This window comes from Manis javanica, chromosome 4 (assembly GCF_040802235.1).
Source record: "Manis javanica isolate MJ-LG chromosome 4, MJ_LKY, whole genome shotgun sequence".
NCBI lineage: Eukaryota > Metazoa > Chordata > Mammalia > Pholidota > Manidae > Manis > Manis javanica.
Genome location: NC_133159.1, coordinates 145,429,296 through 145,442,840, shown reverse-complemented (window position 1 = coordinate 145,442,840; position 13,545 = coordinate 145,429,296). Strand labels below are relative to the sequence as shown.

The 13,545-nt window shown below is 38.5% G+C and overlaps 1 protein-coding gene and 1 long non-coding RNA gene across 2 annotated transcripts in view; one reads left to right on the top strand and one right to left on the bottom strand.

Moving 5' to 3' along the window:
• Window positions 1–1,586: 1,586 nt before the first annotated feature.
• LOC108410210 (uncharacterized) lies at window positions 1,587–4,350 on the bottom strand. The gene is made up of 3 exons (XR_012130633.1): window positions 4,224–4,350; window positions 3,897–3,976; window positions 1,587–2,018 (listed from the first exon to the last, which is right to left on the bottom strand). It is a non-coding gene; the product is annotated as an uncharacterized lncRNA (long non-coding RNA).
• The window catches only part of APPBP2 (amyloid beta precursor protein binding protein 2), a 69,663-nt gene continuing 60,454 nt past the window's right edge, over window positions 4,337–13,545 (top strand). The window contains exon 1 of the mRNA XM_037026850.2: window positions 4,337–4,739. Coding sequence (XP_036882745.1) covers window positions 4,602–4,739 — 138 coding nt within the window. The 5' untranslated portion in view covers window positions 4,337–4,601. The remainder of the gene's footprint in view (window positions 4,740–13,545) is intronic.

The following is a 13,545-nucleotide window of genomic DNA, read 5'->3' as shown; positions in this document are numbered from 1 at the left end:
TTTTTAAAATATATTCTCTTGTTTTAACTATAGTCAATTATCAAGGTTTTCTTTTTCCGCTCTTAAAACCCAAGTCTGCCTAGGTATCTTATTTATATCCATCATCCTTAAAAAAATTAAAAACTGGATCCAAAGTCCTCAATATCTTGTTAAACTCAGTAAACAGTCTCACCGTATATTTTGTTTTCTAAGTTAAACGTCTGTGTCATTTGTATATTTTAACTTAAATGTCTAGTGGGGAGTTGGAAGTGGATGGGATGCTCATGAATTATATGATTATATCACTTTGCATATACTTTATCTTATTCCTATTTTCTCTCATTGAAAAAAAGTCATAACTTTTCACTATGACAAAGAACAACTTTGTTTCACAATTTTCCATGTATTTTTTACATTCTAATAATTAGAAAATTTCCCAGAAATTGGAAGTGTAGTATCAAGGTAAAATGAGCCCACTTAGAATTGTTCAGGTAAATCTGTTTATTTTCCCATGAACTTCATAGCAACTAAAAATTTGAGAACTGACCTATTTTGGAACTGTTACAACACTATTACATCTAAATTAACTCATTATCTCCTTTTCAGTACTCCCATAATATCCTGTGCCAACTCTTATCAGTATTTCTCACACTGCATTGTTGTTATTGATTACATGTTTGTCTTTTCAAGAATGACCTTTATGCCTTTATTCCACATCTTGGACCAGCATTAGCAGCACAAATACAAAACCACTCAGACCTTCCGTGCTGATTCTCTATTTTTGATTGTCAGGGTAAGTAGGTTGACTGTATCCAGGGCAGGTTCCAAGTGACCTTCCTCAAAGTAAGAACTGGCAAATGATAGGGTACATTTTCCTCAGCTTCTTAAGAACAAATGGGGGTATTATGTATGTTAATGAGGACAATAAATATCAAGAATAGGGGAAGCATTCTAGTAGGTAGCAATATGGATTAATTTGGGAGATAGAATGCCGTGTGTAGCAAGCAGGGTGAATTTAAAGCTGCTGTGACAAGAGGGACAGTAACTCTGAACATGTCCAGGAAATTCGTTTAAGTTTTCTGTGAATATAGGTTATGGTACTGAGAGATGAGAATTGAGCTGGATTTCTATCTGCACTGTTTCCCCAAGTGAGAACTTATTGGTAAAGCCCTTTTCTGTTTTTTGGTGATTGCAAGTCATAGGAACCAGTCATTTTATGTCTGGTATCGTAAGTGTTCCTTGATGACCCTATTTAGGAGGTCCATATGATTGTTCATCTGTGGTTAATAGGGGTTGAATATGTGGATATAGACATGGAGGGCTCTGAAAACGACTCTTCAAATTTAGGACAAAAATCAGTCTCCATTCTCATAGTCTATGGTTAGGAAGTTCACTCTTAGAACTAGTGTAGCAGAGCCAGTTAGAAAAATTGTCCAATGCAGGTATTATTTTCATCACTGAATTCGTATGCTCAGTAACATGTGGCCCTGAGAGGGAATAGGTTCAATATGGAGTCTAAAGTGATGGGTTCCTGGGCACTTTAGGGGATTGGAATGGTGTGCTCCAGTGATCTTTTGTGGCATAACAAATCACTCCAACCCTAGTGATATAAATAAACAACCACTTTACTAGGCTCCTGTGGGTCATGAACTCAGAGCAGAGCAGGGATGCTTGTCTCAGTTCCATGATGCTTGAGCCCTCATCTGGGAGGGTGACTCAAGTGTCTTGGAGTTGGAATCATCTGTCAGTTTCTTCGCTGAAATAACCAGTACTTGAGCTGGATGACTCAAAGGCTGCACTCAGCTGCGACTGTTGACTAGATTGCTTCTCCATGTGGCTTAGGCTTTCTGGAAGCGTGGTGTCCTCAAGGTAATTCATCTTTTTACATGGTGGACAGGAATCCAAGAGTATTCCAGAGAACAAGGCGGACTCTTGGAGAGTCCTTTTTCTGATGACCTAGCATCACTTCTGTTGTACTCCATTTTTCAAAGCACACATATTCCAACCAGCTTCAAGAGGAAGGTACTTAGACCCCACATCTGATGAAGGAAGAAATTGCAGTTTTAAAATGGTCACAATGTGTACTGCCTCTTAGGATTCTCAGAATTCCTTCTGGACCAGGTTCAGATCTCATATAGCTCTGAACAGTGCAAGCCTTCTGCCAAATTTGAGGCTATCAGTAGTTAAGGCTTAAAGAGAGTCTGGTGAACTGCAGCAGGATCTTTGTGATACAAGGGACCTCTGTCCACCAAAATGTATAGATGGCTATGACAGTTTAGCAGGCCTCTTCTGTTTTTACCCTTCTAGAGCTGGGAGTACATAGTTCTGGTACTTCTTCCAGCTTTGCTGGTCATACATGGCTACTGTCTTCTTTCTGACACACAAATCTGATCCTTTTACATACTTGCTTACAAAAATCTTTTAAGGAGTTCTTGTCATCTCCAAGATAAAGTCTAAGGCTATTAGCATCACATATAACTCCTCTGTGATTTGGCCTTGACCACTGAAAACTCAGATGGCTATGCTATTATCCAAAATATGAAAGGCAGTATTTATATAATTACTGATTTAAATCCCAGCTCTGCTGGGACTCATTCTTTTCCTAGGGTACAAGGTCTCAGTTGAGGCTGGTGTACAACAAAAATGGCCTAGTTTCCACTCATTTCTCTGCTCAGTTAATTCTTGAGCTGCCTAAGCCTGCAGATGGGTTCTAGTTCTGGAGTCAGTGCTCTTCCTTGACCTTTGGTCCTTTGACAGCCCATTGATCCTGACTCCTCCAACCCTCCTGATGAATTGTTTTTCAGGGGTCTTGTCCTTTTGGGCAGTGTTTCTGCTCTTAAGGCCTCCCAGTCTATCACACATTTTAATAACTTTCACTCTCAAAACACTGAAGAAAGAAGTAAGACACCCTTTTGTCCAGAGACTCCTCTGTCTATATAGTTTTGGATGTCTAACTATGCCCAGCAGCATCTAAAGACCATAGAGCAATCAATAAGTGTGTCTGATACAACTTAAACTGTTTATAGGACCTGAGCCCAGTTCCTGATTCAGGCAAATGTCCTAGATCATCTGCATTCGATTTCAGGGGATTCATGGATCCCTTGAGGTAGGGTTGCTGGATAAAGTGTAGATGCCCAGTTAAATCTGAATTTTAGTTAAACAATGAAGAGCTTTTTAGTGTAAGTTTGTCCCATGCTATATTTGCATGGATAGTTATGTATTTCTGTGGGAAGAGGTTCAAATAGTCTCAAAAGGTCTGTGTCAAGGAACTCCTGATGCACGATTTGCTGGAGTGATGGTGTGCTTGAGTGACTTGGAAAACTATTGCATATAACAATACTTTAAGAACTCTTTGTTGTTTATCTGAAATTCAAATGTAAGTGGGTATTTATTTTTTTTACTTGCTAAATCTGGCAACCCTTTCTTAAGGTCAATCACAGCTTTCCTAGTTCATGGATTATAGAGTAAGAACTGGTAATAGACTAAGGACTAAGTGTGTTTCTTTTTTACCAGATTATTTAACCCTTTAACACTGAAATACCAAGGTGAACTGGAAGAACCACTTCCAATTCCTTCATCTCTAAATGTTAGGACATTATTATCATTACTGTCTTCAGGTTTTATATTTACAGAGTGGCTATGAGATTGACAGTGTCACCAATTATGGCCAGTTATTTCTTTGTAAATTCCTAGAGCAGAAAGATGTTGCATAAAGTTCTTGCAGTTACAGACTTGGAAAGTTAAGTTATATAAACAACAGATGTTCAGGATGAGGAAGGAAGAGAGCTGAAACAACTACCCTCAATTATTCAACAATCCCCTGGGATCAGGACTAGAACTATAGAAAACTGAAATCTTAATTTCTATTTGACCATTAAGTCCTATGATTGGCCACATTTTAGCTCTTTTCCTCTCACCACTATTTGTAATTCCACAGTCAGTTCCTAGGCAGTTCTTCTACAGCAAGATTTTTCTTTCTTTCTTTCTTTTCTAAATTCTGTTTGGAAAAGAAAACATGGTAAAAAGTTTAAAAAGTGGGAATGATTATACAATGAAAAGCAGGTCTCCCTTCCCTCCTGACCCCAATGCAGGATTTGTTGAAGGGACTGATGTACCCAGTGACTCGGGACCGGCAGGTAAAAACTCAGAATAACTCGTCCCAGGGCAAAAGGTCTCCCCACGCACCAAACCCCAGACCCCTTGGAAAGAAAGTACGTCCCCTGTGGAAAGATCACCGCTCTTGCCTTCCCAAGTTTTTCTCCTGCCGCATTCCTTCCCTCCAGCGCGTCGGCGCCCGCTGACGTCACGACGCTGCACACGCAGTCCCGCCCCTGCAGAGATCGGCGCTGGGACGGAACCTGGGTTTCTCTCAAACCCGGAGTGGGAGGCCGCGGCTGGGTTCTCTTTGCTCCCCGCGCGTGTGCTTACCCGGGCCTGCGTCCGCCGCCGCTGCCCACAGCTCGCCGGTGGAGGAGGCAGGGCGGCCGCGCCTTTCTTCCGCGGGCCCGCGTGGCTCCTGCCGCCCCTCCGAATCCTCCGGGGCCGCAGAGGAGTTCGCTACGGAGGGAGGCGGGGGCCTTCGGGAGGAGGAGGCGGAGGAGGCGGAGGAGGAGGGAAGGAAGATGGCGGCCGTGGAACTAGAGTGGATTCCAGAGACTCTCTATAACACCGCCATCTCCGCTGTCGTGGACAACTACATCCGTTCCCGGCGAGACATCCGCTCCTTGCCCGAGAACATCCAGTTCGACGTTTACTACAAGGTACGGACCGTGGGCCTGTTCCCTGCTCTCCTGCCGCAACCCTGGGGCCGCACCCCCTTCCACGTCTGCGAAGCCCCACGGTTAACCCCTCACCCCTCGGAGCAGGATCGCCTCCCGAGACATCTGGTGTGGCCTCGGGGTTGCCAGGATAGAAATATCCTGCCTCCGGGTCCTGTCTCTCAGGTTCTCGGGCCTCGATTGGTATCTTCCTAAAGTGTCTGCCCCCCTTTTGGTGTTCCTCCTGCACTGTAGCACCCCTGGGTAGGCATTTTGCGTGGACTTTCTCTGTTGCGCGCGTCCCACTCAGTCCTTCCCTTCTAGCCGGTGTCGTCTAGATATTTCTTACCTCTCTTACCAGTTGTCAGCATCAGCTGAACTTTTTGCCCCGCCAGCCACCCCCTTCCTACTTCCCTTGCCACCCTCCTAAGTATTTTTTTTCTGCTTCGTTTTCCTTCGTTTTTCCTTTCTTAGCCAAATCGAGAGGTAGTTGAATTATTGTAGTCTTGTGCCTTATTCGCACATTCCTTAAAACTTTGGTTGTTATTTATACTTGGGGATGATTTGAGGTGTTTATTAATATGGGAGTGGTGATAAACTATTTGAAAGGAAGGTAAAAAAAATCTTTCCTGAAAGAAAAAATACTTTGGAATTTAAATTACGTTCATGTATTTGAAAGTTGCAATGCTGCAGCGTTCCTAAATTGCTCCCCTTCAAAAATCTGAATAGAAAGTATCCAAGTCACTCTCCAAGGAGTTTCAAGGTTAAGTGTCTTCAGACGTGGACAATTTTTTGCAGTGTTTGGAGAGGGAGGAGAACTTTATGGACTTGGAGCCTCCCTTTTCCTCTTCCCCCACATTTGAATGTGAACAGTGGATTTATTATTTAGTACCCCCTGCCTTGAATAGGGTCGATAACTCCTGTCCTTCAGTAGCCACTCATGCAAAATTTGACCAGAAGTAGAATATGATTTACTTTTTTAGATCTGAAATACTTCCTCTTGGTCTGCAGATTGGCTGGAACACTGAACTGATATTTAACAGATGTGTATATTCTTATATATATATGGTGTTTTATGGCAGTTGTTTTATTGGGAAGATTGCCCGCCTTCTCCACCCCAGCATATTTTTTCAGAAAACAGCTGACTTGCAGCATTCTACTAAATCCAGCTGCTTTACAACACTTCTAACAGTGAAAATGTGGGGTTTTTTCTCTCCCCTAAATATTTGAAGAAAATTGATTTTGGTCATTCATATTACTGTGGGGGTGCGGGGTCGAGGGTGTAGAGGAAACTTTCCTTCATTCCAGATCCCTTTGATGCGTTGATTTACTTTTGTGTATATCTAAGGAATTTTGTGTATTTAAGATTTATTACTCCCAAAGAAGGATGAGTTAGATTAGTTTTTCGCAATTTGGGAAACTGCAGCTTTGTGTGTGTGCTGTGATTAAATCTTAATGTAATCTTTTACACTTTTTAGAGAAAATCATTGGAAATTTAATCGAAGTATATTTAGTAGTTGAATTCTCTCAAAATACTTGGCTATTTTCTAGTAACTTTTGCTTCTAATGGAAGCTTTTCATTTGAAGAAGGTTATTATTGGTGTGAACAGATAGTGCTTTTGTTACATTTTCTGTTTCACGTAATTCACAGTTTTAATGTCCTTAATAGTTGTATGTCTTTTGGGAGTGTGGCACTTCCACTGAGAAGGAAGGTATTTAACAGTTAAAGGTGCCTGCAACTGTGTTAATGCTTTTACACATGTTGGCTTGTTTTAAGCCTCAAAATTAAACTGTAAAGTAGGGTATAACCCTGTGTTAAAGGTGAGAAAGTTAAATCATTTAGTCAAAGTCTCATAGCTAGTATTTACTTCTTAAATTCATTGCTTTCGGAAAGCTTTTGCATCTTTAGGTACTAGATCGTTTTGATGGTAGACACTGTAAAACTAATGTTTGATGAAATCTTGAGGTACAGTGAAAGTCAATGCCTAGAACTTGAGACTTTAATGGAAATACAAGAAGGAATTTTTCTTGCTTTTAAACAATGTATCAACGCATAAATATAAGATACTCAGACCCTGCCCGATTTGTAAAAATTTTAAGAGGCTTATTATTTACAGTTCCCGATTTTCTCTGATTTAGAGCCAAGGAGAAACTCATAATCAGATCCTTCCAGCAGTCCCAACTTCCATCAGTAGGCATAGTCAGAGATAAAATTGTAGTATTTATGGAACCAAAAATTCCTCCATCCCTTTTGATTTTTTTACTTTAGTGTCACTATTAATTTTGTCAGCTTCAGGTGAAGGCACTCAAAGCTTTAGAAGATAGGGTTTGTGGAATGAATAAGGGTGATAAAGTAGGCACGCTGACTACTCCCTAAGAAAGGAAGAGAGGTGTTGAAACAGAAAGGGTGAAATGTGAAGGGATTTTTTTTCTTTTTAAAGAATGGAAAACATTAGAATATATTGATTGGTTAAATGGCAGAAGCCAAAAGAATTAGAAGTTGAATATACAAATAAGGTGGGAAATAAATTGTGGAATAGAGTCCCTGAGCAGGAGCATTAATTAATGAGTCTTGCCCCTTCCTTCACTGGATAAATCAAGACACGAGTCTTAAATTGAAGTTAGGAAAAGAATACTTCTTCCTCTAAGATCAGATGGGAAGAGAGACATGAAATATCAATGTAAGTTTGCAAAAAATCATGATCACAAATAAGGAGGTAAGATCATCTGCTGAGAACAAGGGATAGAAATGGTAGCTTTTACGTAGGAAGCCTAAACTGAAGTTGAAAATGACTGCTGAGGTATATAGGAAGAGAAATTCACCAAAAATAAGTTTAAAAAAAAAAGTCGACAGGTAGTAAGGATGGTTCAGTGCAAAATAATGTCCGAATCTAAATGGTTTTTTTCCCAAGGGCTTTCAACAGTCTGATAGTAGAAATGAGTAAGATGAATAAAAGGAATTGTAAAATTGTATCCCAAGTGAAAGCAACTAGAGCTAGAACACAGGGCTGGGTTCTTTTAAGAAGAAAGGCTATGACCTTTTTTTTTAAAACTGCTGAATTGCCCATTATGTATCCTGTTCCACTTATAAATAAAATTTTGCCATAGAGTTAAGTTTTGGCTAGGTCAAGTTTTTCAGTAATGTGTTCTATTTCTGTTTTCAGTCTTAAACTGAATGATTTTGTTTTTTATTATTATTTTGAGTCTCATTCTGAAAACCATATGAATTTAATGTGTGATTTAGTATTAAGAGTTTTTTCTGTGTATATTTCTGTTGTATAGCTATGTACAGACTAAAACTCTGAAAATCTTTTGAAATTGACTGGTAACAAGTTGAAGAAAATTCTTACAACATGTTTGACAGCCAAAGAATTAGTATCTTTTCATGTTAAGAGCTCTTATGATTAGTAAATTGACAGTGAAATTTTATGGGGGAGGAACATGAAAGAACATAAATATCCAGCCATACCATGTATCTGGATGAGAAGGTGTAAGTAATGTTATAAATATGTCAACTTACCTCAGTTAAAGCTGTGAATTTATCACAACATGAATCAGACTCTCAGAATTTTTTTGGGTATAAGAAACTAATTAAATAACGAAGTTCATCTGGAGGAATTAATTACATGAGACTGAGCCAAGGAAATTTTGAAGATGCACAATACTTAGAGATATGCATTATAAGATAGTCATATTTAAACAGTGTAGCACTGGCACAATAACAGCAGAGAGAATTTGATTTCTAGAACATAGTAGACAGTTTAGATAGAAACCAAAGCATATTTAAGAATTCATTATATGATCAAGTTAGGAGGTAATGCCACATTTTAAATAAATGGGAAAAATATCCAAAAACACCTTGGGGAGCTGACTGGAGAAAAAGGCCTTAACTTCACACTTTATACCAAAATGAATACCAGGTGAATTAAATATTTATGTATTTTTTCTTTTTATGAATAAAAATTTTAAATTGGCAAATAAAATCATAAAAATATTAGATAAATTATAGGGTCACTATCTTGCAGTGGAAGATGACTGAAATTTCCTCTCTAAAGAAACTATTTTTAGGGTAATTTACAAATTTAAATAATGTCAAATATAAAAATAAGTAATGTAAAAGGTGAAATCATCTGTTATTCATCTTGCCAATACTGTAATGCCATCTTGGCATGGAGAAGGCTTTTCTAAGCATGAAACCAAAACCCTGGAGGAAAAAAAGAAATTAATACTTTTTTTTTTGGTCTCATTAATCTACAATTACATGAGGAACATTATGTTTACTAGACTCCCCCCATCACCAAGTCCCCCCCACAAACCCCATTACAGTCACTGCCCATTAGCATAGTAAGATGCTGTAGAATCACTACTTGTCTTCTCTGTGTTGCACAGCCCTCCCTGTGCCTCTCCCCGCACATTATACATGCTAATTGTAATGCCCCCTTTCTTTCCTTCCCTCCTTATCCCTCCCTCCCCATCTATCCTCCCCAGTCCCTTTCCCTTTGGTAACTGTTAGTCCATTCTTGGGTTCTATGATTCTGCTGCTGTTTTTTGTTCCTTCATTTTTTTCTTTGTTCTTATACTTCATGTATGAGTGAAATCATTTGATACTTGTCTTTCTCTGCCTGGCTTATTTCACTAAGCATAATACCCTCTAGCTCCATCCATGTTGTTGCAAATGGTAGAATTTGTTTTTTTCTTATGACTGAATAATATTCCATTGTGTATATGTACCACGTCTTCTTTATCTACTGATGGACACTTCGGTTGCTTCCATTTCTTGGCTATTGTAAATAGTGCTGCGATAAACATAGGGGTGCATATGTCTTTTTCAAACTGGGCTGCTGCATTCTTAGGGTAAATTCCTAGAAGTGGAATTCCTGGGTCAAATTGAATTAATACTTTTGAGTACATAAAAAATAGGGGGGAAAATGTAAGCACATTTTTTAAAAAGACTATGCAGATGACAACATTTGACAGGTAAGGGATGGATTCCCTAATACAGGAAGATAGAATGCTTGTTAGTATGTAAAGGGTAACCATCTCTTTTCCAGAAGACCTGGAGGGCTGGCTTATAGAAGAGGGAAATATGAATGGCTAATAAACATCAGAAGATGCTTAACTGAAATGCAAATTAATATGCAATATCAAGCCAAAGCAATCAAGGAGAAAATCTAGAGGACTTAAATTACCAAATATCAAGGTGTAACAATTAAGATAATATGGTTTTGGCACATGGATAGACAAATAGACAATAGGAAAAGATAGTCCTGAAACAGATCGACACATACACTGTCACCTGATTTATGGTAAAAGTGACAAAGCAGTACAGTGCAGGAAGGAAAATCAAATAAATGGTGTTAGTCAATTAGATATCCATATCAGGGATAAAGTATGATGACCTTACCTTATACCATGTGCAATAATCATTTTTGGATGGATTGCTGACTTAAATGTGAAAAGGTTTGCCCTGTGTCATCAATGATTTATTAAATAGAATTACAAAATGAGCTAAATATAAAAATAATTTGATAGATTGGACTATATTAAGATAAACCTATTCATCAAAAGATACCATAAAGAGAGTAGAAAGCCAAGTGACAAAGTAAGAGAGAAGATATTTGTAGGACATACATCTGACAAAGGACTTAACCCTGCATCTAAAGAATTAGAAACTAAGAAAATGAAAAATAACCTCTCACTTTTTTTTTTAATGGAGAAAGAATTTGAGTAGGCATCCAAAAAGAGGATAATCGAAGAACTGATCAAACCTTTGGAAAAGGATTCAGCTTCATTTTGTCTTCAGGGAAATTTATGTCCTACTGTACATTCCTCAGAATGACTAAATGAAAAAGAAAAAAAGTGATAGTAAAGATACATAGTAATCAAAATTCTCATACACTGTTAGTAAGTGTATGAATTGATACACCATTTTTGAAAATTAGCATTGTCTACTGAAACAACCATTTACACAGACCATAATAACCCAGTAATTCCACTCCAAGATATAAACACAAGAGAATGTTCACAGCAACACTATTCATAATAACCAAAAAGTAAGAACTGTCCAAGTACCCATCAGTAGGAGAATTAATAAATGTGGATAGTCATGTAGTGAAATAGTATACAGGGAAAATGAATGAACTGCAGCTGTTTGAAATAATAGGGTTGACTCTCACAAATATGGGGTTGACATTGAGTGAAAAAAAATAGTCCCAGAAATATACATCAGAGTCTCCCAGACTTCTTTCCTAGCACTTGGTTTATGGCACCCCTAGGCCAAAAGACATACCTAACATACTTGGTTCCAAACAACTTAAGAGCCATTTAAAAAAATGCACAAAAACTGAAAGAGAAACGTTGTTTCTCCTTCATTAAATAGCCACAATTACTACGGTGGGATGTGTGTGTGTATAGTTTTTGGGCACTGTACACATTGTCAAATCCTGAAATCAGATTGGACACCACTATGCTTTTTTTCTGTTCCCATGTATTTTTGCTATTATGTTTTATCACAGCAATTTTGAAAATGTGGCTTTACAAATATGTCATTAAAGGGAATATAACCATCTAGTAGTTGTCAGAGTGCAATAAAGATGTTGAGTATTGTTTTTCTCACATTGAAAATATATTATAGTGCTCCAGGGCACCCATGGTGCAGTTTGGAAACTGGGGGTATGTAATCTGGTCCCATTTATGTAAAGTTCAAAAACAGGCAAAATTCATCAAAAGTGTTGCAAGTCAGGTGAGTTTGGTGGTGGTGGATGGTGACTACAAAGGGATATGAAGAGAGATGTCTGGGATTCTGAAAATACTTGTTTCAGGATCCATGTTCACATGTGTGTTCACTTTGTGAGAATTGACTTTACATTTTAAATATGAGTTATGCACTCTATGTATGTATATTATATTTCCGTAAAAAGGTTTAAAAGGTAACATCCGTCTTACCTTATGTTGTCAATGTTTAAAGATTCTAATCACTTACACCCTTTAACTCATAATACCATTTAAAGATTTTTTCCTATAGAAATGCTTGTTGAGTATGTAGAAAATTCTGTTTTGGGATGTTCAATACAGAATTGTTTATGGTGGCAAAAAATAGAAACAGCTACATACATGCTAATCAAACAGGAATAGAATATCATGCTGCATTTATAAAGAATACTGGGATAAAGATGTCAAAGCACATCAAGTGGGGAGAATAAAAAGCTTGATACAAGGTAGTATGAATGGCGTAATCCTGTATTTGTTTTGTTGTTGTTACTTTGTTATCATTAGTCTACAATTACATGAAGAACATTATCTTTACTAAGCTCCCCCCTTCACCAAGTCCCCCACCCCCACCCCATTATAGTCACTGTCCATCAGTGTAGTAAGATGCTCTAGAATCACTACTTGTCTTCTCTGTGTTGGATAGCCCTCCCAATGCCCCCCCACATTATAAATGCTAATTGTAATGCCCCCTTTCTTCTCCCCCTGTACCCCCCTTATCCCTCCCTTCCCACCCATCCTCCCCAGTCCCTTTCTCTTTGGTAACTGTTAGTCCATTCTTGGGTTCTGTGATTCTGCTGCTGTTTTGTTCCCTCACTTTTTTCTCTGTTCTTATACTCCTCATATGAGTGAAATCATGTGATACTTGTCTTTTCTGCCTGGCTTATTTCACTGAGCATAATACCCTCTAGCTCCATCCATGTTGTTGCAAATGGTAGGATTTGTTTTCTTCTTATGACTGAATAATATTCCAATGCGTATATGTACCACATATACTTTATCCATTCATCTACTGATGGACACTTAGGTTGCTTCCATTTCTTGGCTATGGTAAATAGTGCTGTGATAAACATAGGGGTGCATATGTCTTTTTGAGACTGGGCTCCTGCATTCTTAGGGTAAATTCTTAGGAGTGGAATTCCTGGGTCAAATGGTATGTTTATTTTGAGCTTTTTGAGGAACATCCATACTGCTTTCCACAATGGTTGAACTAATTTACATTCCCACCAGCAGTGTAGGAGGGTTCCCCTTTCTCCACAACCTCGCCAGCATTTGTTGTTGTTTGTCTTTTGGATGGTGGCGATCCTTACTGGTGTGAGGTGATATATCATTCTGGTTTAATTTGCATTTCTCTGATGACTAGCAATGTGGAGCATCTTTTCATGTGTCTGTTGGCCATCTGAATTTCTTTTTTGGAGAACTGTCTGTTCAGTTCCTCTGACCATTCTTTGATTGGATTATTTGCTTTTTGTTTGTGGAGGTGCATGAGCTCTTTATATATTTTGGATGTCAACCCTTTATTGGATCTGTCATTTATGAATATATTCTCCCACACTGTAGGATACCTTTTTGTTCTCTTGGTGGTGTCCTTTGCTGTACAGAAGCTTTTCAGCTTGATGTAGTCCCACTTGTTCATTTTTGCTTTTGTTTCCCTTGCCCGGGGAGATATGTTCATGAAGAAGTCGCTCATGTTTATGTCCAAGAGATTTTTGCCTATGTTTTTTTTTAAGAGTTTTATGGTTTCATGACTTACATTCAGGTCTTTGATACATTTTGATTTACTTTTCTGTATGGGCTTAGACAGTGATCCAGTTTCATTCTCTTACATGTAGCTGTCCAGTTTTGCCAGCACCATCTGTTGAAGAGACTGTCATTTCCCCATTGTATTTCCATGGCTCCTTTATCATATATTAATTGACCATACATGTTTGGGTTAATGTCTGGAGCCTCTATTCTGTTCCACTGGTCTTTGGCTCTGTTCTTGTGCCAGTACCAAATTGTCTTGATTACTGTGGCTTTGTAGTAGAGCTTGAAGTTGGGG